Source organism: Delphinapterus leucas, chromosome 9 (genome assembly GCF_059928025.1).
Source record: "Delphinapterus leucas isolate spDelLeu-1000000601 "Yukka" chromosome 9, BTC_Dleu_Yukka2, whole genome shotgun sequence".
In the NCBI taxonomy this organism is placed as follows: domain Eukaryota; kingdom Metazoa; phylum Chordata; class Mammalia; order Artiodactyla; family Monodontidae; genus Delphinapterus; species Delphinapterus leucas.
Window position 1 is genome coordinate 58437610 of NC_143137.1, and position 24663 is coordinate 58462272.

General features: G+C 39.5%; 1 protein-coding gene across 1 annotated transcript in view; it reads right to left on the bottom strand.

The window, feature by feature from the left end:
* The window catches only part of PON3 (paraoxonase 3), a 36699-nt gene that overhangs the window by 8141 nt on the left and 3895 nt on the right, over positions 1-24663 (bottom strand). Inside the window, exons 3-5 of the mRNA XM_022586420.3 lie at positions 13781-13836; positions 9471-9636; positions 4713-4839 (exon numbers count right to left, since the gene is read on the bottom strand). Coding sequence (XP_022442128.1) covers positions 4713-4839; positions 9471-9636; positions 13781-13836 — 349 coding nt within the window. The remainder of the gene's footprint in view (positions 1-4712; positions 4840-9470; positions 9637-13780; positions 13837-24663) is intronic.

Consider the following 24663-nt stretch of genomic DNA (forward strand, 5'->3'; position numbering starts at 1 on the left):
AAAAGTATACATGAACTAGTATGGATTAAAGGATTCCACAGAAAGTACATGACTTTTCATTGCCCTGATGGATTTTCTTTTAGCCATTTGTTATTTTCTCACTCCTCCCTTCCACAGAAATCAGCAAAAACAGACAAGTATACAAATAAACCTCAAATCTATATCTGTTGACTTGCGACTGTTTTTTTTTTTTTTTTCAGGTGAAAGAGGGATTCTGTAATTCCCCACACACTCTGAACCTGATAGAACAAATCTAGGTTTTTTTTAATTATTATTATTTTTCTTTAAACAATTGCCAAGACTGGAATCAACGATAAATAGAAGGCACAACAGTTTTGCTCTGGTTTTATGTTATTCAGATTTTTAAAATTTTTTTGTTTTCTTTTTTTTACAAATACAAATTAAACATGAAAAAACTCTACTTCAAAAAAAAGTCTAACAGTTCAAGAAAAGCTTATCAGTTGCATTCTAGACACTTAAAATCTATCTCACAATTTAAATTTCAGTGGTAAAAGCAGTAGGTTTTGGAACTGTTTGGTGATCGCGTATCCAAAGAAAAACTCCACTAACACCTTTTATTCAGTTTTTAACCATACCAGAGAGAATCTAAATTGTCAATTTTTCCAATGGCAATTTTTCTGCACCACAAGGTAGTCCTGACTCTCAAAGAAGAGACAATTTGGGTTTTTCCTGCCTTCAAAATGTTTATCAAATCCTGTAATTCTCCCAGGATTTTGAAACATGTAGAAAATAAGTAAGAAATATTCCAATGAATGAAACATACCAAATGTCAGTAATAAGCAAGAAACATTCCTTTGGGGAAACTGTTAAAATCCAGTCTGTATATGCAAGTAAAGCAGGGAAATGCAGTCTTTTTTTTTTTTGTTCTTTAAAAATCCATTTTTCCTAAAATATCATTCCACAAAATTGGAAGTGAAGGACTAAAATGGGGGTGGGGTGGGTAAGGAGCACACACCATTAACACAAAAAGTAAAATTGTACAAACTTAAGCAGTTTATGATAGACTAGGATCAGATTCCAAGATACCAAAGGTTGGCTGAAGAAATTTACCGTTTTGTGGGAGCTAGGGTTTGTACTGCTGCCTGAAGATCGGCGAAGAGCAATTCACTGCTTTGGAGCACTGCCCCTTCCCACTGCAAATCCTGGTTTCTGCACCATGCCTCCGCGGGGTGGGCTTCTCATCCCACCACCCAGCCCACCTCGAGGGCCTCCAGGTCCCTGCAGGTGGTTAGCTCGGCGGTCCCCTTCCTGGGCGGCTCGAATCTTCTTTTCTTCCACATTCAGCTGGACCTCACCTCTGAACATGATGGGCCTGTTGCTAAGCACCTTCTGAACAGGCTCAGAATCATCAAACACAACGAACCCAAAATTAGGTAATTTCCCACTGTTGTTAATATGCAGCTCCACCATATTCCCCTAATTTTGAAAAAAATCTTTAAGCTCTGATCTGTCCACCTCATCAGCAGGTTGCCGATAAAGAGCTGGTCAGGCAGATCAGCTCGGTGCTTTGTGTCCTCCTAGAGGGGTGGGAGGGAGACGCAACAGGGAGGAGATATGGGGATATACGTATATGTATAGCTGATTCACTTTGTTATAAAGCAGAAACTAACACACCATTGTAAAGCAATTATACTCCAATAAAGATGTTAAAAAAAAAAAGAGTTTAAAAAAAATGAAGTAATTTATGTAGCTTCCGAGATGGGAGACTTTAAGAGGCAGTACAAGATCCACCATGCTTCCCTCACTCTTCCACAGTAACCAGCAACTTTTCTGATAAATGAGAGTGTGGTCCTCTCTTAAGGTTCTAAATGAGGACACCATAAAACTGACTCCCTGAATCACCTACATTGGATATGTAGCATGAGTATGAAAACAAGACAAAACTTTGTGGGTTTGAGCCATTAAAGATGCTAGGGTTTTTCTTTTCTATTATTGTAGCAAGACCCAGTTCATCCTGACCTTTATATTTTCTCTGCATAGGTGGGATTATGAGTGTTATTCTTTCTTATTTATGTTCTTCAATACCATTGAAATTTTTAAATGAACCAAGTCTCATTCTCACAACAATTAAAACAAAATCATTTCTATTTTGGAAAAGAAAAAAAGAGATGATGACTAGAAAAAAAAGTAAAAAAATAAAAGATTGAACCTGTGTGTGTGTGTGTGTGAAGCTTCTTTACTCAGCAACTTTGTAAAATGCACAATATTGTCAATAAAGTTAATGTGCCACCCTTTCTAGTGGCATTTATGATTTAAAAAAATTTTTATTTTATATTAGAGTATAGTTAACAATGATGTGTTAGTTACAGGTGTACAGCAAAGTGATTCAGTTATATCCATACAAGTTTACATTAAATTTAGGAAAGAAAAATTTGGATGAATCAGGAAATACTTTGAGGTTTTGTTGTACAATGACTCTCCCAATGTTATTGGGCTACTTGTCTTTTAGGTCTCAGCTTACGCAGTCCTTCTTCCAAAAAGTATTATCACCATAGATTAAGTTAAATTCCCTCATAATTTGTTCCATAGCACTTTGTTCTACCCTTTGAAATGCTTGGGTATGTGTTTATCTACCTCTCAAGGTCCTCTTTAGATCCTCAAAGCCACGCCTGCCCTATTCCAGCTGGCACTATTTCAACCAGCTCTGCATAGGATCTGACACACTTTCCACAGTGTACCTTTATAGCGCCTTACCTCATGTCTGTTATAGGCCTCTTACTCCCATTTCCAGGCGTCCGTGTCAAATTCAAAGCACAGGATATCACCAGACTTGCCTTGCACATGGGTAAAAAGGTATGTGCAGGAATTAACACCCCTTGAGGCAAACCTCTGACTACTGAGAGATGGGGGGCGGGGGTGGATAAACTCCTCTTCCTTTCTTATCTTGGCCAGATTGTCTTGAAATGAGGTTTATGTTGCTTGCTGGAGGGCAATCCCATGATTTCAAGCAGTCAGTTGCACGTAGCAGTAGCTAGCTTAACAATGCATTTGCTATAGACTCTCTCCCATATGAGTTTCCTGGTGCTGCTGTAACAAAGTACCACAAACTGGGTGGCTTAAGACAACACAAATTTACTGTCTCATAGTTCTGGAGGCCAGAAGTCTGAAATCAAATTGTTGACAGAGCCATACTCCCTCTGAAGTTTCTACTGGTGGATCCTTCCTTGCCTCTTCTAGCTTCTGGTAGCCTCAGGCATTCCTTGGCTTGTAGATGCATCACTCCAATCTCACTTTCCATCTTCACACGCATTCTCCCTGTGTGTCTGTCTGTCTTCTTATAAGGACATCAATCATATTGGATTAAGGGTGCACTCAGCTCTAATACAGCCTCATCTTAACTAATTACATCTGTAAGGATCCTATTTCCACATAAGGTCATGTTCTGGGGTATCAGGGGTTAAATTTTCAACTTATCATTTTGAGGAGACACAATTCAACCCATAACACTCTGCTTTCCCTGCCTCAGGCTGGTCTCTGACTTCTGCATCCTGGGCTGGCACTCCCTAACAAAGAAGTTGTGTCTTGAGTTTTCCCTCAGGCTGTGCTTTCTGAAGCACTCTTCCCACAAGGGGATGTTATTGCATTTGACCCTCACAATCACCAGGTAGGTAAGTCAGGCCTTTGAGGGAATCCCCATTTTGCTGAGGAAAACTGAAGCACAGGTTGAGTGACTTGTCCACAGTTTCTCAGTCACCCAGCAGTGGCAGTCCTGGTCCCCACTGAGCCTCAGAACCCAGCACAGTGCATCATGGGAAAAGTCAACAACTTCAAGTTCTCTTACTTCTTCTGCCTCTCCTTTTGTTGCCCCCAAATTCTATGGGGAGAAATTCAAATGTGTTGTTGAAAAAGAGAGCAAAGGAGAGAAGATGAACTTCCTTCCTTTTCTTTCCCTACTCTTCTACCTCATGGAAAGATTAACCTCTACTGTTTTAGAACCAGTCTTTCAGCGTTGAATCCATTTTATAAAAGATTCTTCATTGTTCGTTACAGGCTTGAAACAGGCAACCTAGCCAGTAAAAAACTTACAATTTTTCTCAAAGCTGTTCACCACAGTGATTAAGAGCCCAGCTTTGAATTCAGATGGGTCAAGGTTTACACCCTAGTTCTACCACTTACAAATTATGTAATTTGGGTAAGTAACTTACCCCAAACTGCTCTAAGTCTCTGTTTACCCATGCCTATTACTAAAGGCAGTTGTGAGAGTGAAAGGGAATTAGGGATTTTGGCACAGTGCCTGGCACATAGTCAATACTTAATAAATGTGAATTTTTATATAGGCCTACAGGCCTTTTTTCAAATGTTACTTTAAAACTTTGATTGAACAAAGGAATGGTCCTTCTGGAGGCTGGTTATAACACCCAATGGGTATGGCTTTCAGAATACAACCTACCAGGACAACTAAAGGGTGTGGGTGTTTTAAAGAGCCCAATAGCAGGTTCTGCGCTGTTGTGTTATGGAGGATGGAATTAGAGCAACTTTATAGGGTTAAAATGCTTTCAAAAAGTTGGAGAATATAAAGATATTCAATACCGAATACAGCAATTTCTAGTGAGGTGCTTGGCAGTGTCACCATGAGAACCTTTAGAAAGCTTTAGAAGAAAAAGCTTCAAAACAAAAGTTTAACAAAGGCTGTGAACTACAGAAAACAAAGCACACAGCAGAGGCGCAAATTAAATACTTTAATTCCATACCTTTTGAGAAGTTCATGTTTTATAGTTTTCAGGTGTACCAAAGAACGTTGTTGTTCCTCAAATTTAAATATCTCCACAGTGGACTCCATGTGGGGATGATTCACAACATAAAGATAAACAATTTGGTCTAAAGTGGAAAAAAGACATAATTTCCAAAAAGTTTGCTTCTATTGCAACTATTATTACACCTAGTGTAGAACTTGGTCATGTCCAAGGATTTTTCTTATACATCTTGCATTTGAGCCTCACAACCCATCTGACAGGTAAGTCAAACAAATGCCAGAATCCTCATTTTATTGAAGAAACTGACACTCAGACGGTTAATAACTCGTCAGCAATTTCATCACCACCCAGTGGCAAAGCCAAGCCCAGATGTTTCTGCAATGCTCCCTTCAGCCTCACGTGCACACCCTCTCTAACAGGAAGATGAAGAACTACAGTGGTGCATAAACACGGATGCGGTTTCCCACGGTGGCCCCTCAACAAGAGAAGTGGGTACAGCAAGCAAAGCTTTGCCGAGAATTCTTTTCTGTGAGAACTGCCTACATTGCAACACACGTTCAAGAAGTGTCAGGCCTGTGTAAATATTTTAAAATGAACATTTCCCAGGTAGAGAATGAACTCCTGACACAAGTCACCTACCTGAGGTTGCAGTAACGATATTTAGTTATTCATGAACCCAGTAGACGTGGAATGTAAATACGAATGTAGAAGAAAATAGATTAGCCAATTTTAGGTATAACCAACCTCAGGAATGTTCACCTATCTGTTCTCATACCGGAATGTGAACTGCTGTGAACAGGACTGGGGGCAGTACTCTAGCTTCTCAGAGTACTGTTTTCTGACTTATCAGGAGTTCTAAGTCAGATGCACTCTGGAGTTTGAAAGAGCCTGGGCCCATGCTCCCATTCAGGATTTGATCTGCGTTCATCTCCCCAGTTCCTTTCTTGATGGGGTTTCCAATCATGCAGCGGGGCAAGCCAGAGCCCTGAGATGTGGGGCTTATACTCAGGGCCCCTGAACCACATGGGCACCTTTACCTGAATTAAGGAAAAGTGCTCCCTCGCAGATGAATCTTTCTTTTGGTCTGACCCAACTCTGTTCCAGGGCATGGCAACTCTGTTCCAGGGACTTGGCAAGCAGAACCTGAGTAGCATTTAGCCCTCACGTGGCCCTTCGACAAGACACTCTTGCTGGACACAGCATGGAAAATACATTGCTGCCCTGGCTTTACCCCCTTCTTAAGGCCTCTTTTCATACAAGAGATGCTTGGTGAGAAGACTTTTGTTTTCTGTCTTCTCATTCATGCCAATTTATGTGTAATGTTTTGGCCTTATGAATTAAATACATAATTAAGGGAGGTCACTAACAAAATAAGTTGTCAATCACAACATACTTAACTTCTGAAAGCCTGATTATATGCCTGAGGATTAATCTGTAAACTGGTCCCATCTTAAAAAAAAAAAAAAAAAGAAAAAACAAACCAAAACCAACCCTCACCTCCCCTTCCCCCCCTTACAAAAAACCCACCTCTAACACTATCCCAGGCTAATCTGATCACTCATTACACCTTCTCCAATGAAGCATCATATGTCTAGTTGGGTGTCAGGCAAAAAAGTGATGACTCTCAAATTATTTAAATAGAGCCAGGAGCCCAAATTTCACCTGAATTAAGGACATAGGATTAGAAGTAAGACCATCTGGGTTCTACTTCTGGCATTGCCATTTACTAATGACAGAAGTGAAGTCACACTTTACTGCATGTCTCTAAACTCCATTTCTCCATCTATAAAACTATCAGTATCTGCGCCCTGCCTGACTCATAGGGTTCATTCATTTATTCATTTAACGCATGTTCACAGAGCACCTAACATGCTGCAGACACTTTTCTAGACTCTGGGAATCCAGCAATGAACAAGTCACATATGCTTTTATGATGGTTACATTCTAGAGAAGAAAACAGGAAGGAAATAATTAGTAAATAAAAGAATATGGGAGTGGGGAGATATGCCTTCTTCATACAGTTGCACCCACTTGAAAAGTGACAGCTAAGCTTGGATCTAGAGATGAGAAGGAGCCCACTATAGAGAAGGAGCCACTATAGAGCAATAGTGGGAGAGGGAAAGAAGGTTGTTATCTTTTAACATTAATAAAAAGCATTAATTACCATTTTGATGAGTGCTAAAAGAGGAAGTTCATTGAGAAGAAATATAGCAAGGTTCACAGGCTGAAATAAGATGATGGGAAGGCTTCCCTGAGAAGGTGACATTTAAGCTGAGGCCTGAATGATGAAAAAGAATAAGCCAGAAATCAATGGAAAGACATTCCAGGCAGAGGGAATTACAGATGCAAAGGCCCTGAGGCATGCAGCATTCTGCAGGACTAAAGGAAATCCAGTGTGACTAGCCCAGAGAGTCAGGGAGACAGTGGTGTCCACTGAGGCTGGAGAGAGCATCTAGTTGCCAGAATATGTAGGGGTAGCGCCTGGAAACCATTCTGGAGATTTGGGGTTTATCTTCAGAGTGACAGGAACAATATGGTGAATTTTCAGAAGGGAGTGACATGATCAGATTTGTATAAAATATAATGCTTGCTTATAAAAACAGCTTGAGTTGGTATAAGAGGGAAAGTGCAATCAGGGACCACTGCAGAATCTAGGATAGACATGTTGGAGACTTGGACTGGGATGGTGCAGTGAGGATAGGGAGAGGTCAGCAGCTTGGAGAGATATTTGAGGGTTAAATTGGACAGAACTTTGTAACTAGTTGACTGAATGCGACAGGGAGAGGGGAAGAGTCAAGGTTGGGCCCAGGGTTTTATTCTGAGGAATAAAATATATATAAAGTGCTTTATAAACTGTAAAGCAATATAAAATTGTTAGGTACAATTATCTTTTAAAGAAGGGCTTGCTAGGCAAGTAAACATCATATATTAGATTTCAGGGGAATATTTAACCTACTTAGTAAAATAGTATTCAAGCATTTTAAAAGGTACCCATTAGTTTAAAAATGAACAAGTCTGTTGGTGCAGATGAAAGAATGAAACATTGATTGGTTGGATAAGTGGATTGAGATAATTATTAGTCATTTTTATTCATTTAAATCACTCTAGCAAATTTAACTTCACAATTAACAATGCCTTGTAACTTCAGTATGTATTTGGAAGAATTAAAACACCACTTATTTTAAAATTTTGATTTGCAACATTTCCATTTGGCCTTCCCTTCACATATTAATAGTTACTACTAGTGAGGTTTCATTCTTCTTATCTTCTACATGATCTGTGGACCCACAAATATCTAAAAATTAAGTTAGTCTGGAATTATAAACTATAAAGTAAAAAGTAATATTGGAAATTATTGTTTTAAAGCATATATAGTGTATTCATAACTATGCTTTGTTTTCTACAATAGCTTTTTTGAGATATAATTCACTTGCCATTAAACTCACACTTTCAAAATGTATAGTTTAGTGGTTTTTAGTGTACTCACAGAGTTGTGCAACCATAACCACTATCTAGTTCCAGAATATTTTCATCACCCTAAAAAGAAACCCCATATCCATTGGCTGTCACTCCCCAATCCCCCCCCCAGGTCCCTGCCAACCACTAATCTACTTTTTGTCTCTATAAATTTGCCTATTCTGCACATTTAATATAAATGGAATCATACAATATGTGGCATTTAGTCATTGAATTCTTTCACTTAGGATAATGTTTACAAGGTTCATCCACGTTGTAGCATTCATCAATACTTCATTTCTTTTTATTGCTGAATAATATTCCATTGTATAAACATACCACCTTTTGGTTATGCATTCAGCATTTCATGGGAATTTCGATTATTTTCACCTTTTTAGTATTAGGAGTAATGTTGCTATGAATATATGTGTGTAAGTTTTTGTATAGACCTATGTTTTCAGTTCTCTTAGGTATGTGCCAAGGAGTAGAGTTTCTGCATCATATGGTAGATCTACCTTTAACATTTTGGGGAACTGTCAAACTGCATTCAAAAGTGACTGCCCTCAATCCCACCAGAAAGTGTGAGGATGCCAGTTTCCCTACATCCTTGCCAATGTTTGTTACTGTCTGTCTTTTTTTAATTATAGCCACCCTATGGGTGTGAAGTGGTATCTCATTATGGTTTTGATTTACATTTCCCTAATGACTAAGGATACTGAGTATCTTTTCATGTGTTTATTGGCCATTTGTGTATCTCTTTGGAAAGATATACTGAGATCCTTTGTCCATTTTTTAACTGGGTATTTGTCTTTTTGTTGTTGAGATGTAAAAATTATATATTCTGGATATAAGCCTCATCAGATATCTGATTTGCAAATCTTTTTCTCTTATGCTTTAGGTTGTTTTTTCACTTCCTTGATGGTGTCTTTTGAATTTTTTAATTTTAACAATGTCTAATTCATCCATTGTTTCATTTTATGTTGCTTTATAAATGTCACGAGATTATTTTCAAAGGGCCTTTAGTTTATATGTTAGATTTCTGAGAACAATATCCCAAATGGTTTTGATGGTCAGATGAGAAGAAAAGGGGGTAGGAGAAAGAGGGTGTGACCACAGTCTAGTCTCCCCCTCTTTAACATGACGTTAAAAAATGTTTTGATACATATTTATTATCTTATAAATATACATCTTCATGGTAAAATGGCATCTTCCCTCCTTTCACATACATGTTGAATAGTTGAGGATGAGTGGTTTGTATTTCCTTCATTTTCCCCTTATTCTTAAGCATTCAAGCTTTACCTTTGTCGATGAAAGTACTGATCCCATGTGGATTAAATGATGCTTTGTCAAAACCATCACTGATGTTTAGTGCCTGGACCCTTGGGTTTTGCTCATTTAAATCCATCAAGAAGATTTGTCCTGGCTCATCTGGTGCAAAGTTTGGCATGCCTGGATATTTTAATCCCTTTAAAATATAGAGAATAAGTATGCACATATACACATATCAAAGCAACGTTTTCACATGGAAGCTAAAATCTCAAGGCCTAACAAAAATGTTCAAAGCTCTAAATTTCTTTTAGATTTCTGGGATTTTTCACACTGTCAGGTATTGTCATTATCTGATCTGAGGGATTACCAATGTCATCTAAGCCACTGCAAATGGGAATATGGGAAGAACCTATGTTCAATTTTTAATATATAGAGAAGGAATTAGACCAAAAAGCATAATGCAAGAGACTAAGCTGTATTACTTTGTTTGAGTCCCTTGACCTGCCTGTACTACAGGTTTCTCATTTATAAAATGAGGAAATTAAAATATTTAATTGTGAAGGTTCTTTCTAGTCCTATTCTATATATAATGAACACTCCTCAAAGCAGAGAGAGGGGTGTATGGGTTTATTGCACTGCTCCCATCCTACATCCATTATATTATGTAATGACAAAGAGAATAATCAGCCAAGAATTAACATAGGGGAACCAGTTTCATACAGTTTACTATTTCTGACCTATTTTGTTCCTACAGATATGTCCAAAGATTTGGATGTGAATCCTTTTCTCCAAATATTGTAAAAAGTTCATTCCAGTAACTTGAACAATGGCTCTTTCTCCTGGAAAAACCAGGTGTTTATCAACCAATAAGAGGCATCCTGAATGTATTGGGCCTTTGCTGCATCCCAGGTCATTGTGTCAAAACTTGGGGTTGGTTTATTCTATACCAATTACAAAACTCAGCCCACTTCCTCCCTGTGTCCTTCCCCCATCACTCTGATGTATATCAACATCAACAATATTGTATCTTTTCTTGTACCCTCATTTCCACTTATAATCAGTTTAAATTCTTTCCTTCTCTCTCTCCCTCCTTCTTCCTTCTTCCTACTCTACCTTCTCCCTTGCTCTCCCTCTCCCCTTCCTTTCTTACACACACACACACACTCTCTTACTTACAGTTATACTATTCTTGGCCCTTCCACTGTCCCTCCCTTCCCCGCCCCCAACCCCTGGGGTAGTAACTCTTCAGTTTCAAACAACCCCACCTATATCTTCAAGCTTTTCTTAGAACAGTTCTCCTATGCTTAAATCTTATGGGAAATCTAGCTTTCCCCAGACAATACTGGCCACTGAAGCCCATCAGTGGAAGGTCTATTCCCTCTATCATTCCCTCTCCTTAAGTCACCACACCTAGAGGAGAGATCGGCATGTCCCTAGCCACAAACTTCTGCTTCCAGAGCTCGAATCTGCCATCATCAGTCAAGAGCCCGTCTTCTAAGGAAGCCTCTCTCTTTGCTTACTGCTGCCTTATCAAATTCTTTGCCAAGTCCCTTTGCCCTGTTCTAGCTCTTATACTGTATAGGGCTAGTCTAAATTCTCTTCCTGCCCTTTCCTCCTCTGTCCTCATCCATCCGTCTTTCCTTCTCATTCTACACTCTCCCCTTGTAGCTCTTATTTATAAGGTTACAGGTATTTCTTCTATACCAGTGATTTTCAAACATGCACATTTCCCTGGAACCCCTCTTTGGAGCCCTAGCTTACATCCCAACTTCTTCCTAAAGGCAGCTCAAAATCAAATGGTCAAAACCAGAATCATCTCTCCTAGAATCCTTGATCTCATTTGTATCTCTTCTTCTCTGTTAAGGGAATCACTGCTCTCCCCAACATCAGGCCAGAAAATTGAGTCTCCAAGTCTCCCCTTCCCTCCATAGTCAATTTGTCACTAAGTCCAGTAACATTGGGGGAAAAAAGTCAGAGACATCTAATCCTTCCCTTTTTCACCTAAGGAAAATTAAGCCCAGAGAAGTGAATTGCCTAAATCACTCAGATCATTAGTTGTACAGCCTCTTTCTGTCACACCATAAAGAAAGGTTTGACAGTAGAGAATATTGCTCAGGAAGGCAGCTCAAGGTGGAACACCATAGCAAGTACCGTGGGAGCTTGGGGGAATGTGAAGGCACTGACAGCCAGTAGAACGACTGGGTGCTCTGGAAATGGAAATGATTTGATTGGGGAATAAGTGTAGAGCATGGCAAACAAACGTGGCCTACATTAAGCGTCATGATGAATGAAACTCTTCTAAGAAATGGCTTCACACTTGCCTGGTTTTCTGTTTAAGGCAGAAATTCTGTTTAAGAATCTGTGGCAAGTGATTGCAAGCAATTCTTTTGATACCATTCACCACTGAAAATCACCTGGATGTGCAGGCATCTTATTTCCACCAACAGACTACAGGTACATGTGGACAGGCATGGAACTCCTCCACTGCCCTCATTCATCAGTACATACATTCAGTAAGTAGTCAAGCACCTGTGTATGCCAGGTAGTATGTTAGGTGCTAGTGTGGCAATGTACATTCCAAAGTCCTGGTCTCAAAAGGATTGAAATCCTGGGAGGCAGCACCGAGCAAGTGTATCAGATATGGTGTGGCATCTAAGACCCTAACCACAAGGAACCTGTAGGACCATCAAAGAGTCACCTTGCCCAGAAAGAGAGTGTTAGGGATTTTCCTGAGGAATTAAAGTGCCACCACGATGAGCCCTCACAGAGAACTAGGAGTTAGCCAATAACATTGAAGAAGGGAGTAATCTTGCAGGCAAAGAGCATGCCAAGTCCCAAGGTAAGGAAGCAACAGCCTGCTTGGCACCTCTAAATACACTAAAGATATCTATCGCACAGAATTACTCTCTAAATCAGCATCTTCCAAACATGCTCTAGGATGGCAAGAAAGGGCAGTAGGAGGTAACCAAGAACAAGGACTTGAATTTACTGCAGTACAGAAAGATTAAAAATAAGCAAAGAACATTATCCTTATCCTATAAGAATGAGTTGTTTGTTATTTTGCAAAAAGAGCTAACATTTCTCATGGAATTATTTGTGATGAAAATCTCTACTTTCTGAATAGCAAGAATTTAGTACACTTAGTTCTAGTGAAAATAGAAAAGAAACATACAGTAGGAACTACAAATATTATTTCCTAATAGCAAAGAAATCTAGCTGTAAAGTAACTATTTTTAAAGGTCTATTTGGCATAACATTGAAAATCTAAATTGACAATAGGTAATTTAAGTCAACAAAGAAAAAGCTTTTCTAGACAGCTTTGTTTTATTTTTGGTTTTGGAGGAAAACTAAAGAAATAAATTCCCTCCCACCCACCCTTCCACCCTCACATGTACCACCAGCAGCAGCGATTTAAAATCCAAATGAGACCCTGACTATACTTAAGAATTTAGAAATTGGGGCTATTAAGGAATATTTTATGTGCCCTGTTTCTGGCCAAAAACATATAGATTTTAAAAATTTATGTTATTTGGTAATATTTTATTGGCCAAAATGGAATATTAGAGCATGCAATTCCAGCAATCAGAATTCACATTGGAAATGTAGTCAACCTACTTTTTTCAAAATCCTAGGTCCCGTTCCAAATGCAACTGATTTAATAAGTACATGATAATTTTCAACATCTTCACAACATATACATTTTAATTTATTGAAATTCAGTCCTTCACATAGCTTTCTCATCATCCCAAACCTGTGAAGGTGGTATTGAGAATAAAATGCAGGTTTTTCCCTACTCTTCTTTGAAAGAGCTTCTCTTTGAAAGGCAAGGTATCCAAGATGAAAAGTGCTCAGGGTTTTGAATTGAGTAACATGGTTAACATTCAATCCACAAACATTTACTGAGCTCCAAACATAGGAAGGCATGATGAGAGGAATACTAATTAGTGAGAAGATGACTTCCAGAAGCTGAGGCCCAGCAAATAGGGTGATGATGAGGATGAACAACAGCTGAGCAGATCTGGTGCCTCATCTAGGAATCTAATGGAATTCAATATACATTTATTGAGACACTACTGGGTATATAACTGCCCACAAGGAGCTGCCCTCCAAGGGTTAGGCAAGCCTGGCATTTCCGTGGTATCTTTTTTTTTTTTTTTTTTTCTTTTTCGTGGTATCTTAATTAGCCTACTGGAATCCCATTTTGGCTTTTTTAGTTGACTAGTTTACCCATGGGCGGGATGAATGTGTAGGGATCCATCTGGCAGCTGTAGTCGGCAACATTAATGTACTGTCCATGCAGCTATTGACACGAGCATCTGAGGGGCATGGAAAATACTCACACTGGAGATAAAAGCCAGCCCCCTAGGAAGTATGTCAATATCTTCAGAGCCATTTTCTGCAAAAGAAGCAGAGGATCAGAAAGATGCATGTACAAAGCCTTAAAAAGTAAATCATGCACATAGTCAAGACTTTGAACTTCTTCTGGAAACTACCTTAACTTTTTAAACTATTTACTTGGGAAACTATTAACTTTCAGGACTGCCACAGGCATGATACACTCCACTAAAACCTGAGCCAGACTCTTGAAATACTAAATTCTTTTTTTTTTTTAGAAGTCCATTTTCAGGAGAAAAAAAGCAAATAACTATAAAATAAATTAATATCCTAGATTTATTCTTTAAATAAAAACTCTCAGGGTATGTCCTAAGAGATTCAGCTTTATTCCCCACAGAATACTTATCTACAGACCAAGTGATAACATTTGGAAAGTCCTCACTGCGAAGCTCTCTTAAAGGCCTTTCTGCCAAGTATTTCTCCTCTCCAACTTGCTGAGGCCTGAAAAAATCTATCCTTCTCCTATCATATTGGGAAATTACTGAGTAACTGTTCTCTGTTATAAAACCAATAGATCTTAGGATGAACTATTGGAAATAATTGAATTTGAAAGATTTTAGTCAGATCTTTTTCTCACTGAGAGCTGGTCATGTGCATTTTTCTATGGAAAGAGGCATATGATAAGTAAGATATGACTAAGAACAGGATGAAAAAGGGGCTCTCGTAGCTTCTAGTAGAGAGATAGACCCACATATAATGTGAACCCAAGCAGGCAGCATTGAGGGTGAAATGAAGGCAATGGTTATTGAGTGTGGTAAACTGTAATTTACAAATATGGTAGAAACAGGATGTATCAAAGCCACATGCTCTTCTTTTTTTTTTTAATTTGAATTTTATTTTATTTATTTTTATACAGCAGGTTCTTATTAGATATCTATTTTATACATCTTAGTGTATATATGTCAATCCCAACCTCCCAATTCATCCCACCACCACCACCCCCCACCCCACTTTACCCCCTTGGTGTCCAAATGTTTGTTCTCTACATCTTTGTCTCTATTTCTGCCTTGCAAACCTGTTCATCTGTACCATTTTTCTAGATTCCACACATACACATTAATATACGATATATGACTTACTTCACTCTGTATGACAGTCTCTAGGTCCATCCACGTCTCTACAAGTGACCCAGTTTCATTCCTTTTTATGGCTGAGTAATATTCCTTTGTACGTATGTACCATATCTTCTTTATCCATTCGGCTGTCGATGGGCATTTAGGTTGCTTCCATGACCTGGCTACTGTAAACAGTGCTGCAATGAACATTGGGGTGCATGTGTCTTTTTGAATTATGGTTTTCTCTGGGTATATGCCCAATAGTGGGATTGCTGGGTCATAAGGTAATTCTATTTTTAGTTTTTTAAGGAAGCTCCATACTGTTCTCCATAGTGGCTGTATCAATTTACATTCTCACCAATAGTGCAAGAGGGTTCCCTTTTCTCCATACCCTCTTCAGCATTTGTTGTTTGTAGATTTTCTGATGATGCCCATTCTAACCAGTGTGAGGTGATACCTCATTGTAGTTTTGATTTGCATTTCTCTAATAATTAGTGATGTTGAGCAGCTTTTCATGTGCCTCTTGGCCATCTGTATGTCTTTTTTGGTGAAATGTCTATTTAGGTCTTCTGCCCATTTTTAGATCGGGTTGCTTGTTTTTTTAATATTGAGTTGCATGAGCTGTTTATATATTTTGGAGAGTAATCCTTTGTCCATTGATTCGTTTGCAAATATTTTCTCCCATTCTGAGGGTTGTTTTTCCATCTTGTTTATAGTTTCCTTTGCTCTGCAAAAGCTTTTGTTTCATTAGGTCCCATTTGTTTGTTTTTGTTTTTATTTCCATTACTATAGGAAGTGGGTCGAAAAAGATCTTGCTGTGATTTATGTCAAAGAGTGTTCTTCCTATGTTTTCCTCTAAGAGTTTTATAGTGTCTGGTCTTATATTTAGGTCTTTAATCCATTTTGAGTTTATTTTTGTGTATGGTGTTAGGGAGTGTTCTAATTTCATTCTTTTACATGTAGCTGACCAGTTTTCCCAGCACTGCTTATTGAAGAGACTGTCTTTTCTCCATTGTATAACCTGTCATAGATTAGTTGACCATAGGTGTGTGGGTTTATCTCTGGGCTTCTATCCTGTTCCATTGATCTATATTTCTATTTTTGTGCCAGTACCATATTGTCTTGATTACTTTAGCTTTGTAGTATAGTCTGAAGTCAGGGAGTCTGATTCCTCCAGCTCCATTCTTTTCCCTCAAGATTGCTTTGGCTATTAGGGGTCTTTTGTTTCTTCATACAAATTTTAAGATTTTTTGTTCTAGTTCTGTAAAAAATGCCATTGGTAATTTGATAGGGATTGCATTGAATCTGTAGATTGCTTTGTGTAGTATAGTCATTTTCACAATGTTGATTCTTCCAATCCAAGAACATGGTATATCTCTCCATCTGTTTGTGTCATCTTTTCCAATTTGTATTCCTTTTATTTCTTTTTCTTCTCTGCTTGCTGTGGCTAGGACTTCCAAAACTATGTTGAATAATAGTGGTGAGAGTGGATATTCTTGTCTTGTTCCTGATCTTAGAGGAAATGCTTTCAGTTTTTCACCATTGAGAATGATGTTTGCTGTGGGTTTGTCATATATGGCCTTGATTATGTTAAGGTAGGTTCCCTCTATGTGCACTTTCTGGAGAGTTTTTTATCATAAATAGGTGGTGAATTTTTTCAAAAGCTTTTTCTGCATCTATTGAGATGATCATATGGTTTTTATTCTTTAATTTGTTAATATGGTGTGTCACACTGGTTGATTTGAGTATATTGAAGAATCCTTGCATCCCTGGGATAAATCCCACTTAATCATGGTGTATGATCATTTTAATGTGTTGTTCGATTCTGTTTGCTAGTATTTTGTTGAGGATTTTTGCATCTATATTCATCAGTGATATTGGTCTGTAATTTTCTTTTTTTGTAGTATCTTTGTCTGACTTTGGTATCAGGGTGATTGTGGCCTCATACAATGAGTTTGGGAGTGTTTCTGCCTCTGCAGTTTTCTGGAAGAGTTTGAGAAAGATGGGTATTAGCTATTCTCTAAATGTTTGACAGAATTCACCTGTGAAGACATCTGGTCCTGGAGTTTTGTTTGTTGGAAGTTTTGGTTTTTTTTTTTTTTGCGGTACACAGGCCTCTCACTGTTGTGGCCTCTCCCGTTGCGGAGCACAGGCTCTGGACACGCAGGCTCAGCAGCCATGGCTCACGGGCCCAGCCACTCCGTGGCATGTGGGATCTTCCCAGGCCGGGGCACGAACCTGTGTCCCCTGCATCGGCAGACGGACTCTCAACCACTGTGCCACCAGGGAAGCCCTGTTGGACGATTTTTAATCACAGTTTCAATTTCACTACTTGTGACTGGTCTGTTCATATTTTCTTTTTCTTCCTGGTTCAGTCTTGGAAGGTTATACCTTTTTAAGAATTTGTCCATTTCTTCCAGGTTGTTCATTTTATTGGCATAGTGTTGCTTGTAGTAGTCTTTTATGATGCTTTGTATTTCTGCAGTGTCCATTGTAACTTCTCCTTTTTCATTTCTAATTTTATTGATTTGAGTCCTCTCCCTCTTTTTCTTGATGAGTCTGGCTAAAGGTTTATCAATTTTGTTTATCTTCTCAAAGAACCAGCTTTTAGTTTTATTGATCTTTGCTATTGTTTTGTTTGTTTCTATTTCATTTATTTCTGCTCTGACCTGTATGATTTCTTTCCTTCTACTATTTGGGTTTTGCTTGTTCTTCTTTCTCTAGTTCCTTTAGGTGTAAGGTTAGATTGTCTATTTGAGATTTTTCTTGTTTCTTGAGGTAGGATTGTATTGCTATAAACTTCCCTCTTAGAACTGCTTTTGCTGCATCCCATAGGGTTTGGATTGTTGTGTTTTCATTGTCATTTGTCTGTAGGTATTTTTTGATTTCTTCTTTGATTTCTTCAGTGATCTCTTGGTTATTTAGTAATGTAGTGTTTAACCTCCATGTGTTTGTGTTTTTTACATTTTTTTCCCCTGTAATTGATTTCTAATCTTTCAAGCATTGTGGTTGGAAAAGATGCTTGATATGGTTTACATTTTCTTAAATTTACCAACTCTTGATTTGTGACCCAAGATGTGATCTATCCTGGAGAATGTTCCATGTGCACTTGAGAAGAAAGTGTAATCTGCTGTTTTCAGATGGAATGTCCTATAAATATCAATTAAATCTATCTGGTCTATTGTGTCATTTAAAGCTTGTGTTTCCTTAATTTTGTGTCTGGATGATCTGTCCATTAGTGTAACTGAGGTGTTAAAAGTCCCCCACTATTATTGTGTTACTGTCGATTTCCTCTTTTATAACTGTTAGCATTTGGCTTATGTATTGTGGTGCTTCTATGTTGGGTGCATAAATATTTACAATTGTTATATTGTCTTCTTGGATTGATCCCTTGATCATTATGTAGTGTCCTTCTTTGTCTCCTGTAACAGTCTTTATTTTAAAGTCTATTTTTTCTGATATGAGAATTGCTACTCCAGCTTTCTTTTGATTTCCATGTGCATGGAATATCTTTTTCCATCCCCTCACTTTCAGTCTGTATGTGTCCCTAGGTCTGAAGTGGGTCTCTTGTAGACAGCATATATATGGGTCTTGTTTTTTTTACCCATTCAGCAAGCCTGTGCCTTTTGGTTGGAGCATTTAATCCATTCCTGTTTAAGGTAATGATTGATATGTATGTTCCTGTTACCATTCTCTTAATTGTTTTGGGTTTGTTTTTGTAGGTCCTTTTCTTCTCTTGTGTTTCCCACTTAGAGAAGTTCCTTTAGCATCTGCTGTAGAGCTGGTTTAGGTGGTGCTGAATTCTCTTAACTTTTGCTTGTCTGTAAAGCTTTTGATTTCTCCATTGAATCTGAATGAGATCCTTGCCAGGTAGAGTAATCTTGGTTGCAGGTTCTTCCCTTTCATCACTTTAAATATATCATGCCACACCCTTCTGGTTTGTAAAGTTTCTGCTGAGAAATCAGCTGTTAACGTTATGGGAGTTCCATTGTATGTTATTTGTCATTTTTCCCTTGTTGCTTTGAATAATTTTTCTTTGTCTTTAATTTTTGTCAGTTTGATTACTATGTGTCTCAGTGTGTTTCTCCTTGGGTTTATCCTGCCTGGGACTCTCTGCACTTCCTGGACTTGGGTGGCTATTTCCTTTCCCATGTTAGGGACGTTTTGGACTATAATCTCTTCAAATATTTTCTGGGGTCCTTTCTCCTTTGGAACCCCTATAATGTGAATGTTGGTGCATTTAATGCTGTTCCAGAGGTCTCTTAGGCTGTCTTCCTTTCTTTTCATTCTTTTTTCTTTGTTTCGCAGCAGTGATTTCCACCATTCTGTCTTCCAGGTCACTTCTCCGTTCTTCTGCCTCAGTTATTCTGCTATTGATTCCTTCTAGGGTATTTTTCATTTCAGTTATTGTATTGTTCATCTCTGTTTGTTTGTTCTTTAATTCTTCTAGGTCTTTGTTAAACATTTCTTGTATCTTTTTGATCTTTGCCTCCATTCTTTCCCCGAGATCCTGGATAATGTTCACTATCATTATTCTGAATTCTTTTTCTGGAAATTTGCCTATCTCCACTTCATTTAGTTGTTTTTCTGGGGTTTTATCTTGTTCCTTCATGTGGTACATAGTCCTCTCCTTTTCATTTTTTCTTTCTGTGAATGTGGTTTTTGTTCCACAGGTTGTAGGATTGTAGTTCTTGCTTCTGCTGTCTGCCCTCTGGTGGATTAGGCTATCTAAGAGGCTTGTGGAAGTTTCCTGATGGGAGGGACTGGTGGTGGGTAGAGCTGGGTGTTGCTCTGGTGGGCAGGGCTCAGTAAAACTTTAACCTGCTTGTCTGCTGATGGGTGGGGCTGAGTTCCCTCCCTGTTGGTTGTTTGGCCTCAGGTGACCCAGCAGTGGAGCCTACAGGCTCTTTGGTGGGGCTAATGGTGGACTCTGGGAGGCCTCACACCAAGGAGTACTTCCCAGAACTTCTGCTGCCAGGGTCCTTGTCCCCGTGGTGAGCCACAGCCACCCCAACCTCTGTAGGAGACCCTCCAACACTAGCAGGTAAGTCTGGTTCAGTCTCCTATGGGGTCACTGTTCCTTCCCCTGGGTTCTGATGCACACACTGCTTTGTGTGTGCCTTCTAAGAGTGGAGTCTCTGTTTCCCCCAGTCCTGTCAAAGTCCTTCAATCAAATCCTGCTAGCCTTCAAAGTCTGATTCTCTGGGAATTCCTCCTCCCATTGCCGGAGCTCCAGGTTGGGAAGCCTGATGTGGGGCTTAGAACCTTCACTCCAGTGGGTGGACTTCTGTAGTATAAGTGTTCTCCAGTTTGTGAGTCACCCACCCATCAGTTATGGGATTTGATTTTATTGTGATTGCGCCCCTCCAACCATCTCATTGCGGCTTCTCCTTTGTGTTTGGATGTGGGGTATCTTTTTTGGTGAGTTCCCGTGTCTTCCTGTGGATGATTGCTCAGCAGTTAGTTGTGATTCCAGTGCTCTTGCAGGAGGGAGTGCGCACACGTCCTTCTACTCTGCCATCTTGAACCACTCCCCACATGCTCGTCTTAAAATGTGATGTTCATACTCTTCCATTAAGAGGCTACATCTGTATCGTCTCTGCTTGAACCTGGGTGGACCTTTCTAACTGCTTTGACAAACAGACTGAAGAGGAAGTGATGCCACCTGACATACAAGGTAAAGTCATAACCAAACCTGCCACTGCTTTCTCTCTCTCTCAAGGCATGTACTTTGGGACCCCTGAACCTAAAAATAAGAAGTCTGGTACTTTAAAGCTACAGAAGAGAGACTGTGGAGAGACCACACAGTGCAGAGAGAGGTCTGGAGGAGTCTCAGATGACTTCAGTTCCCAGCCTTTCAGTCACCGTAGCTGACGCAAATGGAACAGAGATGAGCTGTCTCCACTAAGCCCTGCCCAAACTGCAAACTCATAAGCAAAATAACTATTGCCTTTTTATTTTTTAAAAAAGCAGGGTATTTATTTATTTTGGCTGCGTTGGGTCTTGTCGCTGTGCATGGGCTTTCTCTAGTTGCAGCTAGCGGGGGCTACTCTTCGTTGTGGTGCATGGGCTTCTCATTGCAGAGGCTTCTCTTGTTGCAGAGCACGGGCTCTAGGCACGAGGGCTTCAGTACTTGCAGCACGTGGGCTCAGTAGTTGTGGCACGCTGGCTCTAGAGAGCAGGATCTGTAGTTGTGGCGCACAGGCTTAGTTGCTCTGCAGCATGTGGGATCTTCCCGGACCAGGGATCGAACCCATGTCCCCTGCATTGGCAAGCAGATTCTTAACCACTGTGCCACCAGGGAAGTCCTATTGTCCTTTCAAGTCCCTAAGTTTTGGGGTAGTTTGTTGCACAGCTATAGTAAATGGAATACATGGGAAAATGGTTACCTAAGGTAATGGGTTATTAGTGTGTCAAAAGGCAATTGAGAGAGGATAGAGGAGAACAGGGGAAAGAAAAGTGGAACAAAGCCAAAGAAAATGCAAATTTGAATCAACAGAATAATAAACAATAGGCACTGAAAATTGGAGGACAGAGATTTAATCATATTGATTATGCGGAAGGTTGAAACTAATCCCCAACCAGTAACCTAATAATTACATTAATCAGAGCTTTCTATTTTCTAAGCAATCCAGTTAATCAAGATTTACCTATATATGGTATTTTGATGGCCTGAAAGATTTAGTGCTTTTTCTACATGGAGTAAAATAGACTTTGGGAGAATCCAGCAAAATGAATAAAGCAATTTTAAAAATCATGTTGAATATGGGTGGGTTAGTTTTTGAACAAACTTTTTTCTCTCACTTTTTTTTCTCTAAACAATCACTTCTTGGTTTCCTTTTGCCCGAGCTCCTTCCCACCTCCATCCTGGATGTGGATACTCCCCAGGCTCTACCTGCCCTTGGCTGTTTCTAGGGGCAGAGTACTCATCCTACCTGCATCATTGACTCTAGCCCATGGCTTCAGCTTCCACTCACATGCTCTTGATTCTCCAATCTCTAAATCAAGCCCAATTTCCAGGCCTCTGTATTCACCTGTATATTAGACATTTCTACTTGGCCTTTTCATTTCTCATACTCAACATGTCTCAAACTGACCTGGAAATTTCCCTCTTGAATCTGCTCCATTTTCTATATTTCAATTTCCGTGGAGGACACTTCTATCCCCCAAGTACACAAAGTAGGAACCTTGGAGTTATCTTTGATGCTTTCCTTTTCCTTACTCCCCAAATCTAACTAATCACAAGTCTTTCAAGTTCTAGAACTCCCTCCTGGATTTCTATAATAGCTTCCAAATGGGTCAGCTTTGCTCCCCTACAACCATTCTCTGCACTGTTGACAGTCATCTTTTTAAATTGCAAAGTTGACCTTGTTATGCCCCTGCTTAAAACCCACCAATGGTCCACTAGGGCTGGCAGTATAAATCCCAAATTCTCCACAGAATTGAGGCTCTGGTCTCAATTCTTGTGGCTCCCACTCTTCACTCTCCATTCCAGGTGTGCTGCAGTACTTCTGTCGGCAGTTCCTAAAATGTGCCAGACTTATTCACCTACATGCCTGAGCACATGCTGCTTCATGCTTCTTGGCAACCCACACCTTTCCCACACCACCCTCACCTCCACTTGGCTGAGTATCACGGGCTCTTAAAGATGAGTTGTATGCTACCTTCTCGGCCTTTTCAACCTCTCTTGGCTTCAGCATCCATTTTATGTACTAATACAGTCACCTGTGACTGCATCCACCATGACATTTTCCACACTTGGGCTGCGACCTCCTGCATTTGTTAATGTCCTACTAGAAAGTAAGCTTCCTGGAAACAAGGACCAGGTTTTATTCAGTACGGTATGCTTGCACCCAATATAATACCTGCCTTTTCACTGTAAAAGCTTTCAGTAAAAGCTGGTATGCTGACTAAAAAAGATACACTGCTTTAGTTTCTTGAACTTTGTCTTGTCTTGAGGTTAAATTATTGACAAGTGTGTGTTAATTTCTGAGTAGAAGATGTCCTGAGTTGTATACTCTCTGGTTTGGTCTTTTTATCTTCCATACACCATGTCGCATATCTCCCATGATAGCATTAACCACTTCAGTAATTCACCTGCAATAGGAGTGGGCATTTTCCAAAGGGACTATGCTTGTCTTTACTTGCTCTACCCAGAGGATAGGGAAGCTGGTGCTTTGCACTCAGATGTGGAAAAGAATTAGTAGCTGACTGCACTTTACTCCTGACCCTCCTTTGCCCTCCTCCCCCACCTACACTGCATCTGCATGATGGCCCAATGCATCTCAGAAACAGTGGCACCTGTGGGAGTAAGAGTCCCCAGGAACCCACCCCTGAGTCCCCTCCACATACTCGTTAACCTGTGCACAACTAACCTTAGAACCCCACTGCCAAGTCTAAAACAAGGCTTACAAATAGGCATCTACTGCTTTTTAATCTGTCAACCCTATTAGTTGGCATAACTTCATTTCTTTGGCCTCCAATAGTTCTCTACAGACATCCTGAAAGAATGTCACACCAAATTACTATCAAGTAATATTATCCTCATTTTACATCTTGGAGAGAAGGTTCTGAAAGCCAGCTAAGAAAACAAATGGAACCTACCGTGGAGTAGAAACATATCTTGGAGAAGCTGGAAGCTACAGGAGGGAAAAGAGATGGAGGGGAAGATAGGAAGACACCACATACAATGGCTGTCTGTCTACTTGATAATCCTGCCAAGGGCAAGCTGATAAAGCTATTCATATTTCAAGTGCAGCTCTAATTAACCAAACGACTCCCTAGTTAAGACAATCCTTGAGCCTCAAAGCCTTGGAAAAAGGATGAAGTTAACACAAAAAGATCTTTGAGGTATGGTTTTTGGAGGTTAAAATTATTTCACCTTTCAACCTTTCTTCCCAGAAAGAATACTGGGGAAGGAAAACAAAAAAAGGAAGAGTTTGTTCGCCAATAAAATTAACCACAAAACTCTAGGTCTTGAAGAAAACACAAATCAGAATTTTTCCCCAGCTCTGTTACTGCCTACCTACCACACCCTGCCTTCAATCCTTGAGTGTTTTCCATTGTTTCATAAAGCTTTTCACTCTGGAATAGTTGGGTCTTGCGAGTATTATCTTATTAGTGAGCTTTATTTCAATATCTAGCCTGCCTTGTCTCGGTCAGCTCTATTTATTAATATTTCACCTTTTTGCACCTCAGATTTTCTGTTTTCTGCTGCTATCATACTTCCCTGAAGCTTCATAATAAAAATGTGCTGTCAGTAGATAAGAAAGGCAGTGTTACACAACAGAGAGTACAAAGGCATAGAAGAAAACTGCTCTGGCTCATAATCTAGGCCTGTCACCCTCTAGTTCTGGACCACTGGGCAAGTAACTTCATTCTTCTGGGTGTCAGTTTCCTAATCTACAAAGACAGATGGTAGCACTCACCTTATAGGGTGGTTGTGAGGATGATGTAAACGTTTCCAAAGGACTCAGCAGAAAGCTCATAGACACTAGGCCTTTGATAAGGCAGTATTATTATTTTTAGATATATAGCAATATTGTCCTACTGACAAATGACCCATGATCATTCTCACTTGTTTAGTTCTACAAATACAAAATGTACACATGCCAACAGACATGAGAAGTGACATGACAGTTTTTTCTTCTGCTCTAGTTTTAACTTCTCAAGTCTGTTTGAATCATACAATCTGAGAGTTGGACTAGATATTAGAAATGATCTAGTCTAATTACCCCTCTAAATTACTTGGCAGGGCTCTTATCTTTTGAGAG